At 42.3% G+C, this 19,961-nt stretch overlaps 1 protein-coding gene across 6 annotated transcripts in view; it reads right to left on the reverse strand.

The window, feature by feature from the left end:
- The window catches only part of LPP (LIM domain containing preferred translocation partner in lipoma), a 323,633-nt gene that overhangs the window by 60,006 nt on the left and 243,666 nt on the right, over nucleotides 1-19,961 (reverse strand). For all 6 annotated transcript variants that reach the window (XM_082288305.1, XM_082288308.1, XM_082288304.1 and 3 more), the window contains one exon: nucleotides 14,172-14,295. In XM_082288305.1, coding sequence (XP_082144431.1) covers nucleotides 14,172-14,295 — 124 coding nt within the window. The remainder of the gene's footprint in view (nucleotides 1-14,171; nucleotides 14,296-19,961) is intronic.

Here is a 19,961-nt window from a genome sequence, read left to right on the forward strand (position 1 = left end):
TTGGACAAGAAACAGGAACTTTACAACCTGGGATGAAGAAGCACTCTGATTCTACAGGGGACATTCAATGTTTGCTCCTATTCAGAATAACCACATATGTCATAACCTTAAAATGTGACATTGGTATTGACAGCAAAAGTCCTTTTAAAATGTCATTTGATGTTGGTGACACAGTATTTATTAGACGGATGTAATTAAGCAGTAACTACAATTCTGCTCCTCCTTTGGGTCATGGGACCTGCTTTTACTGGCCAGGGTAGATGGAAAGTAATTTCAAAAATAACCTCCCAGTGGCACATGCTTCATCTGGAGTCCATGATGGAGCACTGTAATCAAGTATCCACAGATCATTACTCTCACCTGATCGCCACGTTCTCAGAGCTTGCTGCATAAGGATATCAAAGTTTTCTTGCTTGGCCTCCATTACAGGTGAATTAGTGCAAAATATGAGATACTTATTTATAACAATTATTATTTTATTTAAAGAAAGTATGTGGAAATCCATCTGCACAATTGAATGTGTCACTCTCACACATCCTACAGCTTTTGATTCAAAATTAGCAAGGCTTAAAAAATAGTAAGTTAAAAAAAACACCATAAAGCCAAGCTCTTTAGTGGAACTAAGTCTGATCTGTTTGAGGTGGTGGTCTAGGGCCTGTTGACTAACAGTAGGAGACACGAGAATTGTGAGTACTGATCCATATTTATCATGATTAAAGACTGTCCTGACATGTCACCTTAAATCCTCTATGAGGAGGCTCTGATGTTGACCAGCATCTACAAAGGCATGCTCAAAATACTACTCATCACACTTCTAAGATGGAAGGCTCTTCCTGAATTGGCTTCCATGCTAAGGGCACCAATCCCTGTCTCCTGAATTATTCATACAATTCATGACTTGAAAATTTTGTGCCAATGGAAACTGAAACCCCAAAAGCTTTCCATTCTTATGACAGAGCTGAACCAATTGGAAAAGACTGATTCAATATCCAGAGCTCATGATGAGTTCTGCCAGTCCAATGTCCTTGAGCGGGCATTAGAAAAGGCCATCAGCAGCAGAGATTGTAAGTGTTTGCCAAAAACTTGGTGTTGGAAAATGTCCTGAACATGCCATACCAATGACGGCAACTCTGTATGAGTGAAGCTGGCAGATCATTGTGCTCTGAACTTTCATGGTGCTCTTAACTGGTTTCCTACATTCATGGGAGTTCACTGTGAAAACAGTAAGGGTATCCAATCCTCATTAAGCACTTTGATGTGACAGTAGGGAAAACTGATGGACTTGTTTACATGTGATAATGGAATCATTTGAAATCCACTAGACCTCCAAATTTAGATCTGACGTACACATAGGGACAGTTTATACCAAGCCTGATTTTAGCTGATGTAAATTTAGTCAACTTCTTTTGAATTTTATGATCAACACCAGAAAGCCAACACTGGTTTAAGTCAGTTGGTTTCTACTTGCACATAAAATGATGCAGCCTTATTATGTTGACAAAGTCAGATGTGATAGGTAGGTCAGGGAGGCTGTTATTCACACCCCAGCATAGGAAAAAGTGTGGGAGACTTTTGTCCCAGTGAAAAGCTACAACTTACAAAAACCTTCAGAACTGCAGAAACGTGAGACTCAATGCAACCTTTTGAGACTTCAAACGTTTTGGAAATTGCTTTCATAGTTTTCCATTGTTCTAAACATCCCCTCTGCAGCCTCTGCACAGACGAGGACCTACAAAACAAAATGCATTATGTAGCTTGTGGGAAGTCTACAACCATGTTGTAGACCAGATGACTCCAGAAGAGTTCGAGATAAGCTTCAGATCCACGTCCAAACATTAGAACACCTGCAAAACAGTCTGAATTCCAGTATTGCTTCATGAGAAAGTCAAAGGAACCTCTCCGTAGCAAAAAAGAGAGAGACTGCCATTTTGGAAATCACAGACTAAAGACTTATGAACTTCTTTTCATGCAGATGAGCCCTGTCTGAGGTAAGAAGGGTCACCATGCAATATTCCCACCTAAGAGTGACACAAAATTAGTAAATTGCCATGGGGAAACAATATCTCATTTTGCAGTCTTGTGCTGCATAGTGTTCTGTTCTCCCCTGTCCCCAGAGCACAAGAACAAAGCATCTGCACACACTGATGTCCTAAGAGTTTAGGCAGTATTTACTCAGCCAGACCTCTAGCCAAGCCGATGTCAGTTGGGGCATCTTCTCGTCAACCTATTGAGATGTGAGCCACTACGTGTCACAATTAGACCATGCTCCAAAACATCATCCTGTGGAATGTTTGTTCTTCTGAACAAATTGTTCTGCAATTTCTCTAGGCTAGAACAGCTCTTGTAATCAGACATTTGTTGGATGCACACCATTCCTACTTGCTGCATAACAGCTGTTATTCATAGTACCAGGACTTCTGTCACTTAAAAAGGACTCAAGGCCACAGGTCAGCCACCTTGTCTTCCCTGAAAGTTGTGCTGCAAAGGGCAATAGGCAGCAAGACTGTGTGTGCACACCTTGCAATTGTACAAAAGAGAAGGAAGTGGAGTCTGGTAGACTTGAAACAGTTATGGCTCCTCACCCAATGTCCTGCTGTAATCAGAACAAAGAAATAACAGAAAACCCACCAAGATCCCAAGACTAATTGGCTTTCTATGAAGTATTGTTTTTGTTTAAAAGACCAAGCCACACTTAGATCAATGGGCCTTACAAACAAAAAGCCCTTTACTCATGAGCAGGCATGACCAGAGCTAGCTCAGGGCACCGATCCCCAACCCCAGAGCAGCAATGTCCCTCTGCCATAAGTTTGGGGGTGGCCTCTTTTCCAAAGCCTGTCTCTTACCCTCCTGATGAAGCTCCTAAAACTCGCATTATCAGTGTGGTTTTTTGCCTAAGCCCTCAAAAAGTAGGTGACTCTTCCCTGTGTGAGTGAACAGAGCAGTTTCCATTCCTCACTCAATCTAGAGAGTGACAAGCTTTCACTGGGAACTGGACACGTAACTGACACAGACCTTCTGGCTTTCCTCAGCCACCCTTCTGACAGAGGGATGCCATGGAGATGGCAATGCACCAGCTGTGCACATCTGCAGTGCACACACTCCACTTCCTTCACCTTTTGAATTCTGCCTGTGAAGAAACAGTAGAAATAAATCTGACCATGAGCAACCTCCATTTTTCACTCCCCTCCCCTTCTTGTTGCCTTGCATGGAAATTGAATATACACACAATAAGAGGTGATAGTGGTTTTAGCATCAGTAGTGGCCTAATGGAACTACACAAGCACAGCACACTGAAGCCTGTGCTTTGCCATTTTATCTTTAGATAATGGTTTTAGGCATCTACAGCTAAACAATGGAGTTTTTTAAAATGTCCCACCCAAACATCCACTGTTATTGTAGCTGCACTTTCCCCAGTCCTGCCCTTCCACCATACCTTCCTCCCTCCTCTAAACACACACATCAGATTTGCCAGTGTTGGAGAGAGTCACACTTCTTGCGCAGGTATCGAAAGCTGGATCAGTTGATGTGAGATGTTGAGATGGAGAATGGGAAAGAAAGGAACACCATTAGAATCAAGACTCCAGGTGGTATCCTACACTCTCTCTATATATGTACACATACACATTTATTTATGCATTTTAGGATTCTCACTAATTTCAGCCACGGGACAGAAATGAGAAGCAGCTGCCCAGCTTGTGGAGATGACAACAAGAACATATGACCAGAATTAGCTCCACATTGGCAGTGATGATTGCTAGGATTTTCCTGTCCAGAAGAGCTGGCTTCATATGACAGTCCTCTGCACAGCATAAAGGACCCACATTAGAGTTCTTTCTAAATGTCTCCCTCCAGCTCAGCCAAACACAATTCCTTATCTCATGTGATTACAAACTCTGCACTAAAAAGAGTGGAAAGTCAATATTGTGATGTCCCAGCCATTCATCAACACAAGTGAAAATTGAAGGTAAAAGGCTTCAGGTTTTCTACAGTTTTTTTGACAGTCACATGCTGAATTCACTTGCCTTTCACGGCAAGCACACAATGAGGAAATAGACATTTAAAAAGCTGGGTTTTTTTCAAGTGTAATTTTAAATGACAATAAAAGCAATTAAAACCCCCACAAAAAGTATCCCTTCTTTCAACCTGCACTCACAAAGAACGCAGCACATCATCTGCCCAGCCTGTCCCTGACAGTACAGACAGAATCAGAACATGTATTGAGCAGATAGTAAGTTATTAACCTCTCAAGATATTGTCTGGAACCAGAATTTGTTGAGGAAATTGTATATTAAAGTTCAACACTGCTGCTAACTGAACACAGCCTGATCCACAGCTTTAAATAGACAGTTTAGCATGGCTGGGACAGTGATTTGGATGGATCTACAAAACAAAATAATTCACATCCCACATCCAGCTGTCTTTAGCAGTGGACAGTGCCTTAGGCTGCGGAAGATGGTTGTACCCACACCTGTAAACTCTCTCCAAACGGGTCTGCTATTGCCAGGGTGTTTTACTGAACAACTGTGTTCAATGGGGAGGTACATTTTGTCAACTGTCAGAACCCATGTCACTACCTGTGCTGTCCCCTTTTGACCCTGGTGCTGTGAATACAGTTTTTCAGAGGCTTGGTTCTTAGCTCACACTTTCAGAAGTAATTATTTCTACATCTCTGTGCATGTCTTGGCAGACACACAAGGAAAAAAAACCAAAAAAAAAAAGCAAATGAGCTGATTCCTAAATGAAAGCTGGTGACAAGGGATCAGATTGGTCTCCCATCTCCGCTTTGCACACAGAGTGATCCTATTGCTATTGACATTTTCCATTTCCCTCAGTGGGGCTGGCTCAGGCAGGGCCATGGGACAGGCACGGTGCTTTGCCACTCTCTCCTGCTCAGCTGACACAATCTGTGCTGGCACAGTCCAGGCAGGGGACATCTCAACTGCAGGTTTCACAAATCAAAACAGGTTTACTCTTGGCTGCTTGTACCATCCTAAATGTCTGCCAGGGCTGGCTTCTCAGGATGATCTGCCTGCCAGTTTGAGATGACAGTCTCATGACTTTTGAGCAGCAGTTGTGACCTTGGCTTGTAGCCAGAGACATGAAAACATGCGTTCATGACATGACACGATGAACAGCAAGGTGCATTTGGAGACATGAAAACAGTGCAGCTTACTAAAACCAGCAGGAAAGTTTGGCTACTTTTCATTCTTTTCATTCTTTTAATCCTCCCCTACCTCTCTGCACCACTGAGAATCACTCTGTATTGATTATGCTGACATTGACAGCAGAGCTGGAATTTTTTTTTTTTGCATCTCGGATGAGAAAGTGGGTTATGATTCATCTCACAGAATCTGAGTCAAAGCAATTCCTTATAAAAAACGAAAAAAACCAAACAGTTTTGATGCATTTCCATCAGAAGAGGCTGGAGAACACTCAGCAAAATGAGACAGTCCTGTTTAATTCTTCTTTTTACCACATTTCACTCTCAGATAAAATCTGTCCTTTCCCCCCACTGGAAATAACTCATTTTGAGTTAATGACACTAAAATACCCCCAAAAGCTACTAGCAGAAGACAAACCACCCTATCAAAAAAGACAGCATGAGACAAATGCCACCAGAAGAAGAAATAACAAATGCCACACTGTGCCCCACTTCCATGGAACAGTGATTGCTAGAGTGGAAAGTAACAGATTACTATGGTGAATTATCAATTTTCCTAATAGCCTTGAACTATCTAAATGCTGAAGTGTGATAACATTAGTGGGTACATTATATTAACAGCAGTTAAAATGATCAAGTGTGATCCTGGAGCACTTCCCCCCCCCCCTTTCTTATTTTCATAGCCTTGTTACTAACCCTGGAAAATAGGGCTTCTGCTCTGCATGCTGGGAAGAGCCTTCAGACTGGCTGTGATTTCTTATCAGACAAGACTCACAAGTCCATTCTGGTTGATTTTCACATAAAATAAAGAGTGTGGCCACAGCTTTGGGTAAGGCATGGAACTCAAAGGAATTCTAGGCTCAATTCTCACTTCACTACTGGATCTCGGCATGACTCTGGGTGAGTCATCTTAATTCTGCCAGTCAGCCCCTCGTTTGTAAATTAGGGACAGTAATTTCCTGGTCCTTGACATATTTTCAGTTTTGGAGCTCTGGGGGAGCACACTGTTCCTACTCCATGTTTAATTTGCACATAGGACAGTGTGACCACAGCCTTGGATGCTACTGCAGCACAACGAGCCCTAATGGAACATGGGAGCAAACTGCAAATTTAGTACATCCAGCTTCAAAGGACAGGTGAGCTGTTTTCAGTTTTAAAAAGCAAAGAAAGGGTTCATTTCTGCCAGGTCATGTACACAACTAACTCAAAACAAAGAAATTAAACTATTTCCATGTTATTGGGACAAAGATTTATCCAAGATTGCATGGCTGGAAGGGTTTCTAACTCCAGCTCCAAAACTGAATGCCTGTGCCTCACTTGACAACTTAGCTACAAGTCATGACAAAAGAATGTCTTGAGGCTTAAAACACTCCAAAGCTTTATCTGAAGTGAAAATTATTTCTATAATATTCAGACAAGAAAAACATTCTCACTCATTCATAGACACACACATACGTACACTCCCTCTCAAAGTACCTGTATGTGAGAATTTAGAGTTTATGATATCCTGGATGGAGGAAACTCCTGGTTGCACTCATCTCCATAAAACAGGAGAACCAACCTTCTGCATCCTGCATGTCCTAGACTAACAGTCTATCTTCAGCTCCTGGCCTCATCAAGGAGATTCCCAACTAGGGGTCCTCCAGGTACCACAATTTGTGAGTTTCAAAGGGTGATGTGACATCCCCACAGAGAACCCCCAGAGCCCAGCCAGCCACATTTCATGTGGAGAGGAAATAGCCAGCAGGTGGGTCCCATTTTTGCTTTTTAATGACCTGAGTTAGCTACTGCAGCTGAAGACTTGATGGCTCACTATCAATCCTTCAGTCCTTTCAGTCCACAGAGAATTTACTTTACTTTGTAAATTCATCATGAACAAACTGGATTGTCTTTGAACTGTTTGTCAAATTAAAGTAAAAAGATCTGGTTTGTTTTCACGTAGGACTCTTAAATATGGGGGGTTGGCTAATAGCCTCATCATTGTTCAAAGGTTTTTCTGAAAGAGGATGAACTTTCCTATCCATCTGTACAGCTCCTAGCACACTAAGGGCCCTCTCACAACAAAACAAATATCTACCACCTTCATGGATTTTTTTTTTTCATGGCTATGTTAATTTTTAAACATGCACAAGAATCATGTAGAATACAGCTGTACTTTAGAAAGACACATCCCTGAATTTCATTATCACATTTCACTCCTCTTAGAAGACAACAGGAAATTATCAGCTTTTATTTACTAACTTTTGGGACAAACCTAATTTCATTCATGGCCTGAAACCCACCTCTCTTTCACAGCATACAGGTGATCATGGGAAACACTTTGATAAAGTGCTACTTTGGTATTATGAACTTACTCTCCATTAAATAACTTCTGCATCAAAAATCAGCCCTGTTTAAAAGAAAGAATATATCTATGTCTGACTGCCAGAATTCAAGCTAAACCAGGGAATTAAAAAAAGAGAGTCATGCTGCTTGCTACCTGTTCCAGCTGGGATTTTACGACCTACAGTTACAAAGCATAATTGGGGTTTTGATGTAAGATTTAGATCCCATCTGTGAAGTAGTGGTGGTCTCTGAAGTGTCTGTGCTTCAGAAACACTCATGATGCAAAGTCTTGACCACTCTTGTGTAGGTAAGAAGAGGAAAAAGGAAGGTGAGTCTCCTGCCTCCTGGCACATGTGGGTGCCAGGTGCCCAAGGCTTACAGGAGTGCAACATTCATTTCTGACTGCTACATCTGCTGCATCTTCATTAAAAGATGTGCACTCAAGCCATTATAAGGCTAAGATCCCTGGCATAAAAAGATCTAGGTGCTTAGTTTCATAAAACATGTTTCCCAGAATTAATACAGAGTAAGATGTGGATTAGATCAACATCAGGAAGAATCAAACTTTTGCATCCATTTCCAGTCTTCCAAATGCTTGAGAAGCAACTTAGACCAGCTCACAGCCTCTTGCCTTTCTCATGGCTAGAGGTAAGTCCAACCACTCACTGGCCTCCTCTTTTTCTCTTCTTCCTTTGAAACTGTGGGCCAAAATTCAGCCTCTAGGTTGCATTGAGATTATCCTTATAAATCTACTCTACCTGCACCTGCTGTGCAAGGATGCCAGCAGGCACGGGACTCCCCAAAAAAAAGCTAGACAAGGGTGGCAAGTATTGACAGAAGTGAGACTGAAGAAACAGGCTCTGAAAGCCATTTACCAAGATAATTAAAGCCCCTGGGGAGCAGAGGGAGGGTGACTCCCCTTGCGGCAGGCCACAACAGGGCTGCTGGATGTTGCTGGTGCTGCACTGTGACCTCCCTGAGCAGAAGTTGCTCCCAGGCTTTGTAGCCTGTGCACAAACGCTGGAATGTGGCTTGAACATAAAAAATAATGACTTGAACTACAATGGAGAAAAGGGTCCCCATTATATGTCTGTTCTTCCTGCTTTTGTGAGCGGTTACATAACAGAAAATGACTGTCGGCTCATCAGTTGTTGAAAGTCTAACCTACTATTTTCTGACCCAGACGTTGTTCAAATGAGGACAGACACCATCTTGCAGCAGAACCCCTGCCTTTAGACAAAAGACACATCACATTACATGGCAAAATTACAAAGTAATTATGCTCTTGTAATAACAATATGCTTCTTTTAATGACAACCTTTTCAGAACAGATCTAAGAGTACAGGCAAGATATGACAACTTTCAGTTTCTTTTTCTGGTGGTAATTCAGATGAAACCAAGTGGCTACTTATGCCTCTTAGAGGTTGCAGACATACCTGACCAAGACTGAAATGCAACACAGACCATGTTCAGTTTAGAGCCCCTAGAACTGTGCAGTGCACAGAGCCATGTCAAAGGAAACAAAGACACCATGAACCAAAGGAAGTCATACCTGGACCATCCAGTGTGTCTCCTGAGCTGAACCTCCTACGACTCAACCACGCTCTCTCCCATACCTGACTTGAGACTGCTACCTGCTAACCCATGTCCTGCCTCTCAAGAAGTAAAATTAGGGAACACACTCAACACTGTTTGGACACCAGGTCTCTGGTCCTATTGAAGGATTTTTAGCTTATGAGTGGAAGCCTAATGAAGATGCAAAGCCAGTGATGGGAAAGGTTGGCAGAACCTTGGCAGATTCAATACTGGTGACACCATTCTTTAATCTTAACTGTGACCCGGCATCTCAAAGAGCCATTGGAGATGAAGGCTTCTCCATGGGGGACACACACATGACTGCTGCTGCTAATCATTTCTGGCAAATTTGGTGAAAAAGGAAAAAAATTAAGTTTGAAGAGGTAAAATGATCTGCCACAGGTCAAGATGCCAAGATGAGAAGAAGAAAAGGAAGTCAAACCTCCTGTTTCTCGGCTTTGCTCTTCAACTCAATTCTGCACCATCTCTCCCACTGTCAAAGCCAGGGTACACAGAAAATACACAAAATAACCCCTATATATCCTGAATTATCAGCTCAGAGTTAAATCAAGATTCCTTTACTGTACAAACTGAGTATTTCCCACAGGATGATTTTAGCATCTCTCTTCTCCCCACGTGCATCCCTACAGCATGCTGGAACTACAAAAGGAGACTGCTACATTAACCAATACATAAAACTGCTGGTTTCTTTGGTAGCTCTGAGCATTTATGGTAAAATACCAGTGAGAGTTTCTTCCCACCAGTCAGGGAAACGGCTGTGGGGAGTGACTCAGCTGGGACATAGTCCAGAAGGCAACAGGAGATGAGGGGCCCCAATGGCACTTTTCCAGTCTTAATCAGCACTGTCTGCATGGTGATACAGACTGATAAGCTGCCAGAAGTCATTTCTTTCTATAAGACTTTAAACAGTGGTCCAGAATAGTTGTGATCTTTGTGTGTGTGTATTTGGTTGGGTTTTTTAAAATGCAAAATCAAGGGCTGTAATTTCCCATGGCGGCCAACAAACAATTTTGATAGTTTCATTTTAATCGCCTATAAGTATCCATTTCTCCTCCCTCAACCTTACCCACTTTCCACTCCACTAAGTATTATTTTTTCCAAACAAATCAGACATGCCTGTCTACAATAGCACATTTATCAACAGGGAGGGCTGTGACAGAGAGAAACTATCCCTACTGCACAGAGCATAAGACATTTGAGAATCCTTTCTAATAAAAAGGGATTTGATTAAAGACAGCCAACTACCACAGATCAGCAACTGAATCATCAGTCAAGAAGGAAGAGCAGCTTAGACTTAAAAGACTTCAATTTGCTCACCTGCCAAGGACTTCCCAGGGGTAGTAACTCCACAAGTCACTCTAGAAACTACAGGCGGGTAAGAGACATATACCAAGGATTGGGGTGCTTAGGCTTATTACAGTAGTGTGGCCTTAACAAAGTTAAGTTAGGCAGAATACCCAACATGCACGTTAAACTCCTAAAAATTCACAGGAATTTTTTTTTTTTTTAATTATTATGCCTAGTGCTGTTTCCATGCTTAAGCACTGCCTTGCCAGTGGCAGCTAGAGGATTTCCCAGCGACGGGATCATGCTGCTGTGATAAGTCCTGGCAACACACAGCTGCCAGCTGTGATCTTGCTGCTCCCAAGCATCTCCAGCATGCTGCTCCTGGCTCCCACCACACTCCCAGGCTCCCCAGGAGGGCAGTGTGATCCATGCCCTGCCGCCAGCTGTGTGTGTTTGTGTGAGCAACTAGTGCCTAGAACAGTTCCCCCAACTCTGAAACCACCTTCAGTGGCCTCCACCCAGGAAGCTGCAGAGAGGTGCAGTGAGCACAGAGATGGAAGTGCTGGCTATCCTGCTCCTCAGCTCAGCTCACTGGGTCTGCCAGCAGTACCAGACAGCATTTCCAGGGCAAAGAGACTACTTCAGTGATTCCTACTCCTCTTCCTTCCCAAGGAATCTTCACCCTGCCCACTGCTGGGCAGATTCTGCTGACTACAGAACCAAGATGGCTTGATCGAAAACCAGAGATATGGCGAGTGAACTTGCAGAAGGAAGTTGGTTACAGAAAAGATCCCAAAGTGCTGGCAGACCAAGTAAAATGACCTTTCTCCAGCCTGACAGTTCAAATGTAATTATTCCAATAAATTATTTTCACGACTTAATATAACGCCTTGCAGCTTTCTAGCAAGGTTAATTAGATTCCTCAATTCAAAACCTATCTGCTCTTAAACAACTTTTAATATGCTGAAATCCAGTTTTCTAAATTCAAACTAATAAAAGTGATTAGCTGACAGATATCTGGTATGTTACAATTACCATGGCATTTAGACCTCAGGCATAAGATATTTAATGCAAATCAGAGTCAGTGTCTCTGCCCATTTGTCCTTTTTTGGATTATTTGATCAATGTGCCATATGAATCCTGTACTGTCCACACTACCATGCTACACAACTAAAGAACAAGGGCAGAGATATTGGTTGAGACAGTTAACCAAAGTTGAAAGACTCTTTTTTTGCCTCCTACACTTAATTTGTTCTTTCCACATGAGCACGAAGTTACTGAAAGGCACTGGCTGACAGCTCAAGTAGAGAAGGGTATTTAGTTCTGACATAACCAGAATTAGTCCAAAACTCCCAGCCTGCACTGTCATATCAGAAACCTTCATCCACTGTGACTCCTGAGACCCGGGGAGGAGCCTGGGCTGGAACAAACCTAGGAAGATGAGGGAAGCCTACCTCTTTGTACCTAACCAGAAAAAGCAGCTGTGCTCCAGCATTTTGTATTTTCTTAGATAGATACTGCTCCCAAAAGGCTGTATGGGGCCCAGCATGCTTAGAAAGCCGAGCAGATGTTTAGCCCAACACATGGTTCTTTGGCACATCAGGAATGCCAAGGCCACCTCAGAGACGAATTTCAGTGGCACACAGTGCAATTAGAAGATCAATCAGGTGCAGTTTGTAATTACATATGACCTGCCCAGGGTCTAAGGCTGGTGTTTGATTTTCCCACTGTGCATCATGCATGATTGTTCCATCTTTGATCATGCTACTGTTTATATAAATAACACTGGCAAAACTTCTGAGTGCTCTGAAGCCTCCTTTCCATTTTCTCGTCTCCTGCTGAATTAAGAGCTATTGGCGTGGCATTGGTCTGACCTCCCATCTGATAGCCAAACTGATGACCTAACACCGAGAGACTTTATGTTCCAACCCTTTCAGCTATGCATCCCTTTTGGATAAAGAAACTTTGATGTACCACCCTCTCAAAACAGAGCAGAGCAATCTTAGTCATGCAATATTAGTCTGCAAAATCCAAGCTTTTCAGCTTCATAAATACAAGTGGTAAACAAAACTAAAGCATCACTTCAGGAAGCAATTTCCGAGCTGTGAGGAAAATTAATCACTAGAACGGCTTATCAGGGTAGGTGGTTGACTCACCATTGCTCGAAGTTTTTAAGATAAGATTAGATCTTTATTTTTTTTAAAGTCATGATTCAATCATGTTTCTGGGAGAAACTGAGAGTAGGATATTAGGCAGTATAATGGCAAGGTCCTTTCTGACCTTGGAGACTGTGAATCTTCTCTGTTTATCTGCCTGCCTTCTTGGGCTAAAAGGAAAACTGGATGGGCTTTGGTCCATCAACCAATTCCTAGCACACAGTTCTGCATTAAGAAAATTGCTGTAATCAGATCTCATGCTTCAGGGCTTCAGCCATTTGCCTGAAGAGGGCAGGAAAAAAGTTTCTCCCTCTTGCCTGCTCAGCTAATGGCTAAATACATGTTATGTTTATTTGGCTGTTGCTTCGTGTTTAAAACATCAGAGAGTGAACCCAAATGGCAGAGATGAAGTCAAACACAGCAACGCAGAAAATGCTCCCTGGCTATTTCAGTTAGCCATTCCTGCTCACACCTCAGATCTGTGACAGTCATCAGCTCTGATGACTATCGGTATTTACAGAGAAGACATTTTGGGTATTAGGGCACGGCCCACAGAAGGTAGAAGGTACTGAGAGAGAACTGGGACTGATACTAACCCCACCTACAAGGGCAATGTTTGTTTGATGAGAACACCGTAACCTTCTCATATTATCAGATCCTTGCCACTGCAAGATCCTTGTTTGTTAGTGAAACCATGGTCCCACCCACTTTTTGATTAACCCAGACCATGAAAGTTTCTTTAAGCCAGAAATGTTTTGGTCCAAGCAAAATCTACAGCAAATAGACCTGGGGGCAATCTAAATGAAGTTTTTAAGAAATAATGAAATAAAGGAAGATAAAGAACTCAAAATGAATGGCCTGCCCCAGTCTTTAACTCTACAAACTACAACAGTTTGTTTCATAATAACATTATTACCCAAGCCTGTAAGAAACTAAGCACACAGGCAGATGCATCAATTGTGCCCAAGACTCTTGACTTCAATGCAGAGTTCAGAGGCCTTATCACTTACGTTTCATGTAAAGGCAAGATATAATTCTACACCTATAGATGCCTAAGATAATTATACTCTATACCATTTAAGAAGGAAATTAGATGCTTATCTTTTTCCAGGCAAGGAAGACGACACTGTTATGAACCAATCAGTCCAGATTTGTCTTACTTGTACTTGATGGACCCAGTTCTGGGTCCCCATGTATAACCAACCTGATTGACTCAAAATGGATTTCCTTTTAATCTGTGCCAGCACACAGAAAAAGAAGATCATGCCTTGGAAGCAGAACACATTTACACTGCCAGATTTTTCTGCAGCTGCAATGAGAAGGGATGGGGCAGGCAGGCACGACAGCGACCGCACCTGAATTCAGACTGGTAGCCTGGAAGTTGGGGACAGATGGTGTGAAAATGAACCAGACACTGAAAAATTCAACTTTATATCCAGAAAGACTATAAACATACAGTGAGTGAGCATGAGATTTATGCTGAAATTAGAGAGGAATTCCTATGGATGATTACACTTCCAGCCGAAGCATGGAAAGCACATCCATCAACATGAGTGTCACTACGTTACCAGTGCAGCTGTCAGGCTTCCCATTATTGAACCCAGTAAATACAGAAGAGGGCCACGGACACTTGTGACATGGCTCACCAAAGTAGTCATCAGAGGGAGGATTCTCCATGTCATACAGCATTTTCTTGGTCAGATGTTCCAGCTCATCCTCAGGCCTGAATGCAGGAGTGCTTGATGCAGGTCCAGAGCTTGGATATCCACTCTGGAAAAAAAAAAAGGACAGCCTGTGATGTGATATAAAAGCATTCACACAGAGTAACAGGGTATATTGGCTGTTCAGTGTTGAACTTCATTCTTTGTCTTATTTATCTTGTTTTTAAGACCCAAGGGATTCAAGCAAGTAAACACCTCACTTACTGTAATGAAAATGGACTCTGAAGAACATCCAGTGAAGTGCTATATATATCCTCCTAGAATGGGAAGTATCCTGTGCCTCATAATTAGATGTCTACTGGGTAGCACATAATAAATAAAGGAGAAAATTATTCCAAGAATAACTTTATACAATTGTTCTCCAAAACTGAAAAAGGCTTGGGAAGCATTTAAGTTCGGACTTGGTAAAAGTTTCCATCACTTAACAACACAACATGAAAGACAATGCTACAGTGGTAGAGTATATAGACAGACAGGCAATCCTAAGATACTAGTTATGTTTTCTTCTTGTTTGTTTTGACACAAATACTGCTGTTAACATTAGTGAGATCAGGAGCTGGTCCACAGATTTTTAGTACTAGATATACAAAGTTTTTAATATGTGTGTAGAAACTGAGATCTCTTGGCCTTCATAAGCCAACAGCTGTATACAGTATTGGCAGCCTGTCTCAGAGTCTTCTCCCTGGAAAACACCAAAAATACGGCATATTTTGAGAAGTACAGAAATAGTTTTATGCCTAGAAGTTTCTTAGAAGAAGCTAAGTTTGGTGTCTGTAAGGAGAAACTCGGTCATTTCAGGATTAAAAAATGCTGACACCAGCTATCCTTGTGTGCACTGCTTTCTTGAAAGACTTGCATATAAAAACTAACTTATTTATAAAACACATCATTTCAGTAAAGCAAATTATTCCATTGATTAATTGCTGCCTACATCAAGTATTGGCCCTTTGATATGAAACAAGGAAGCGTTTTTCCATGCTCCATAACTACTTAAATGGCAAGAAAATATAAAATCACCGGAGAAACAATACACTGACCACTCATAGAAACTACATCTGACATGATGAATCTTTATTGAGCCAGTGATGTTCAACAGAGAACAGCAGCTTTAAAGCACTGCACTTCAAGAGAATTAACTATGTGCTTTCATGCTTTTTTCTTTCAAGCAAGAAGGAGATTTCAAATGAGACATCAATCAATACAGCGAGGGTCTCGGAATGGCACTTCGCAATAATACTTCAATCATCCACTCCCAAAACCCAAACACCTGCATGTTCCTGACCCAGTCATACTTATTTTTCTAGGGTCCATGCTAAGCTGTGCCATCACCCTTCTCACTTGTTGGCCTCAGCAGGTGCCTGTGCTCCCTTGAAGGACTGGATTTGCTGTACACACATTTGATGCAGCAGCTGCACCCACTGCTGCCCAAAAACTACTCTGTAGCAGAGCAGCAGCAGTTCACAAGGGAGAGGGGTGGTATGGTCCCCTGGGAAAAAAAGTGTACCTGGAATAAGCCCCAGGCTGGATGAATTTCCCTGAAGGGCTGTGCAAGGTCTGTCTGCCATACATTCAGCCTCCCTGACTGAGAATGCAGCCTGGACCTAACATACATTCAGGATTTCCCACAGATGTTTTCTTTCTTTTTGCTTATGATTTTTTTCTGAACAACATTTAAGGATTTTGTGCATTTTGCCAGGAATTCTAGTTGCCTAGCAGTTGTTCTGAGGAAGCTGTTGAACATCTGGAAATGCTGAATGTCCCCATACAGAGCAGTAACCGTTTTTGTACAAATGCAACCATACTGATGTGTTTGGGTTGCCACAACTTACTTTTTCACATGGGAAGGCAGGTAGTATGGTGCACTTGCATTTGCCTTCTAAGTCGTGTCACCTCTGTGGGATTTTGGTGTGGAGAAGGACATTCATATGACTAGAAGTTCTAGAAGCAGGCATTTGACCCAGAACACCCAGATTCCCTTGACCAGTGCTTTGTGTCTTTTTTTAGAAGGGATCGTCTACAACTACTTCATTAGAAATAATATGTAGCATAATCCTAAAAAAAAAAGTTATTAATAAGTCAGTTAAAGATGTCAAATGTAAAACATTTAATCTTGGAACAACCTGGTTTTTCCCTTTGCTCTCTTGTTCCTAAGAGCTGATCACGAATCTTGCCTGAACATATATTTTAAAATGGCAAATGCAGCCAAGGATTTATTAGCTTGAGAAATCAATCTGGCAACTGATCTTCTAGATGGTTTTATTCCAGGTATTGTACCTATTTCAGTTTCCATGCAGAAAAGAACAACCATTGCCATTCCATCAACAGAGACTCCTTTCCTAGACTTTGCATGGGGAAGACAGCACGGTCTGAAGCTGGTGATGGCCCCCATCCCTGTATTTCCCATTAGTCTTCACCAGCCTCTTCTGCTGGGCTCTGTCCACACATCATCTGAAACACTGCCTTTACCCCTGGGCCCTGTAACATAAATGGACCAAAACAGAAGGCACAAGCCACAGTCTGTTCACAGAAAAGGGCAGTGAGGCACATGGAGCCCACCATCACACACGGGCTCTAAGGCAAAGACAAATCCTGCATCCAGGCTGCTGGGAGCCCCACGCCTTCCAGCCTCACACACAGCCCACGGGGGCTGTACCTGGCATTGCAGACCTACACTGAACACTGCAACCCAAAGCCACTGCACCTGCAGGCCACCACCAGCCAGGCTTTGGCAGGAGGCGAGTGAAGCCTCTCCCTCTTTTGCATGCTGGCTTCCCACACCTCCCAGCTGGGGAGCCCTCCATGCCTAATTTACAAGGGCTGGACCAGGCCCTTTAAAATGAAAGACCAAAATCTGCAGATTTTCAGTTTTGTCTGACTCTCTCTGGTTTTGGAGGCCACACTGTCTCATACACACAATAAATGGGCTGCTCTCGTATTTTATCTACATTGCACTTTTCCAAACCAGGCAGATTGCTTATCCAGTACCCAATGTCAGCAGAAATAGCAAATACCAACCACAATGTTATGAGACACTTTAGCTTATTTTGACTAAAATGTCATGCTTTTTTGACCAGCATTTAAGTAGTGCTAGGCACATCTTTTTCCTCCTGCCATGGCACATGCTGACTACGTGCCTCCAGGAAAATGCATTTCATGCAAATGAACGTGCTGTTGCGTTTGCTGGGACATGCACACACACAAACATAGAGAGAAAAGTGTATCCATAGTCCAATATAAAATGCTTGTTTCAGCAAAACAGTTTCCTTCCTCCTCCTTTGTTAGGTCAGGGTAAAAATACAACTCTGGCTTTCCTTACAAAACAGAGTTGTGGTGGTGTTGTTTATATGAAACTTCCTCTATTTTCTCCTGATCTATACAATGATCAAGGCTGTCTAGAAACTCAATTTGCTGTCTGATCTACGAGTTAACTTCATTCTCTTTTCTCCATGATGCCTCAATGCACACAAATATCCACTTCCTTAGCTCAACACAGCTCAAAGATGGGAACTGCGTTGACTTGCAGACCTGGAGCACCACTCTGTCTGTCTAACCACAGGAGCATCAGTGATGATAAAATGCCCCATGAAAATGGAAAAGAGCTCAGCAAAAAGCCGGCAGAAGGGACTATGCTTTGGAAGCACAGGCACCAGAGTCCCTCCTTTGCTACTGTCGTCAAACACCAAGCAACTTCAGGGAAGAGAAGACTGCAGAACAGCCTCAGGAAGAGAAGAGGATTGCAGTAGCATGTGCAGATGCAAAAGCATTCCTGAATAAACACTGTGCTGCTTAGTTGGGATGTTAAGGAAAACACCAGCACTCCCAGGGTTAAGCCCCGTAGCAGAAAATAGCTTCATGCTACAAAGGAAGTGAGCTAATTGCTTGTGCCACTATCAAAACGCTGCAACAACATCTGGCTCATCTTCCTTATTAAAGTTCAGTTCCTGAAAAGCCAGGTCAAAAGAAGCAGTCGTGTGGAATCACTGCATAATTATTTTGGTACATGAAGCTGATACTTGTTTCAGTGCTTCCCTGGCACATGTTTTCTACTCCAGACCTGTCTCTGATGTAAGGACTGCCCAGAAAAGGGAGCTCTGCAGTCAGTGTGGTGCATTTGCAAACAAGAACCTTCCCCATCCCCACATAAATATTTACCCAGATGGGTAAAAACTGCAGTGCGAAATCTGCAAAGACATCTGAAGATGATGCTGTGATGAATGCACCATCATTCAGAATGCACTGTATGTGGTCATTTTTCTTGTCCATTTGCAAATATTGTAGAAAAAGCTTCTTCTCTCTGAGTGAAAATCACTTCAATTACATGTTCCCAGTTAAAGAAACGTGGAAATTATCTTCTTTTCAGAAGGTAGAATTAGCCCAATTTGGAATTGAAAGGCGGCCAGAAATATCTTTCATGGATAGTTACTTTCTCTTCATTTTTTTCCTCCTGGTTCATCTGCATAAAGTTAGTCCTTTCACTTCACTCACCAAAACTAATCATCAGTTATATAGTATTGCAGCATTGTTTTTTATTCAATGGTTTGACGAAGACCACACTTTTTTGTTTAAGTTATTGACTGTCCAAAACAATTGCAAACTTTCTGAGCAAGAAGTCCAGCATGGTGCCACATCTCTCATGAGTTGTGCTCCCAAGGAAGTACCAAGATTGCCTACAGATATAACACAGTTTATAATTAAGGCCAACTCTTACAGAGGAGATATGCTAGAAGAAAATGTTTTGATTCTTGATTTATTTTCCCAGCGAAAGGTTACAGCTGCCAGAGTACATACAGATTCCTGAAAAGACGATTTTGCCTGGAATCCCTGCATCCCACTTTCCTGGGTTTACTCCTGGTCGAGGATAACTCAACAAGATCTTCTGAAGAAGCTGCCCTGCATGAGGAGATACCCACTGACAGCCAATGCTCTCCAGCCCACACCAGAAGACCAATATCACAAGTCTTGGGCTGCCAGGAGAGAGAGCTCTTCTGGGACATGCCAGAGTGGGACAAGCCACCAGTTCCCTCACTGCCTACCTGCCCTGCCATCCCTTCCCACAGCAAACCCGCAATACAGAACATGCAGTTCTGCCAGCAGAGCACTCATTTGTTTAACAGTGCCTGGCTTTGAAATAGGACAGTTTTGTAACTGTTTCAAAGCTCTAGAGGATATTTTTCTTTATTTTTAAACTTCATTATTGCAACTGTATCCTCACTTAGCTATCCATGCACACTGCCTGTTCTAATCCTGCTAAGCTCTTAGTTTCAGTGATCTCTTGTGGCATTAAGCTACACAGAATTTGAGTAATAATAACAATAAAAGTATTTTCCTCTGTTTTAACTTCACAGCCTGCAATTTTGCAAAATTGTCTCTTTTTTCTTACACTCTGAAACTGGGATGCACACAGGTAGGAAGGGGAGTTATCATGTTTAAAGTTTTAAAAGACAATAGAGCCAGAATGCAAAATCACTATAGAATTGAGAAGTTTCCTGGACTTCTGAAAATCAGGCTGCTCATACAGATATCTATTTTGACTCACCAGAGCAGAGCTTTTAGCTTACAGTCACGAACCCAAAATCTTGGTCTTTGTGTACTGATACTGAATTCAACAGGATCACCATACATGCACCCTAATTACTCTGTAAAATGGGTTTAACAATATTTCTGTCTTAATTAATCACTGCCTGCAGAGCTGTCCAAGCTTCTGCAATGTAAGTG

Source organism: Coloeus monedula (assembly GCF_965178545.1).
Source record: "Coloeus monedula genome assembly, chromosome: 10".
Classification (NCBI taxonomy): Eukaryota; Metazoa; Chordata; class Aves; order Passeriformes; family Corvidae; genus Coloeus; species Coloeus monedula.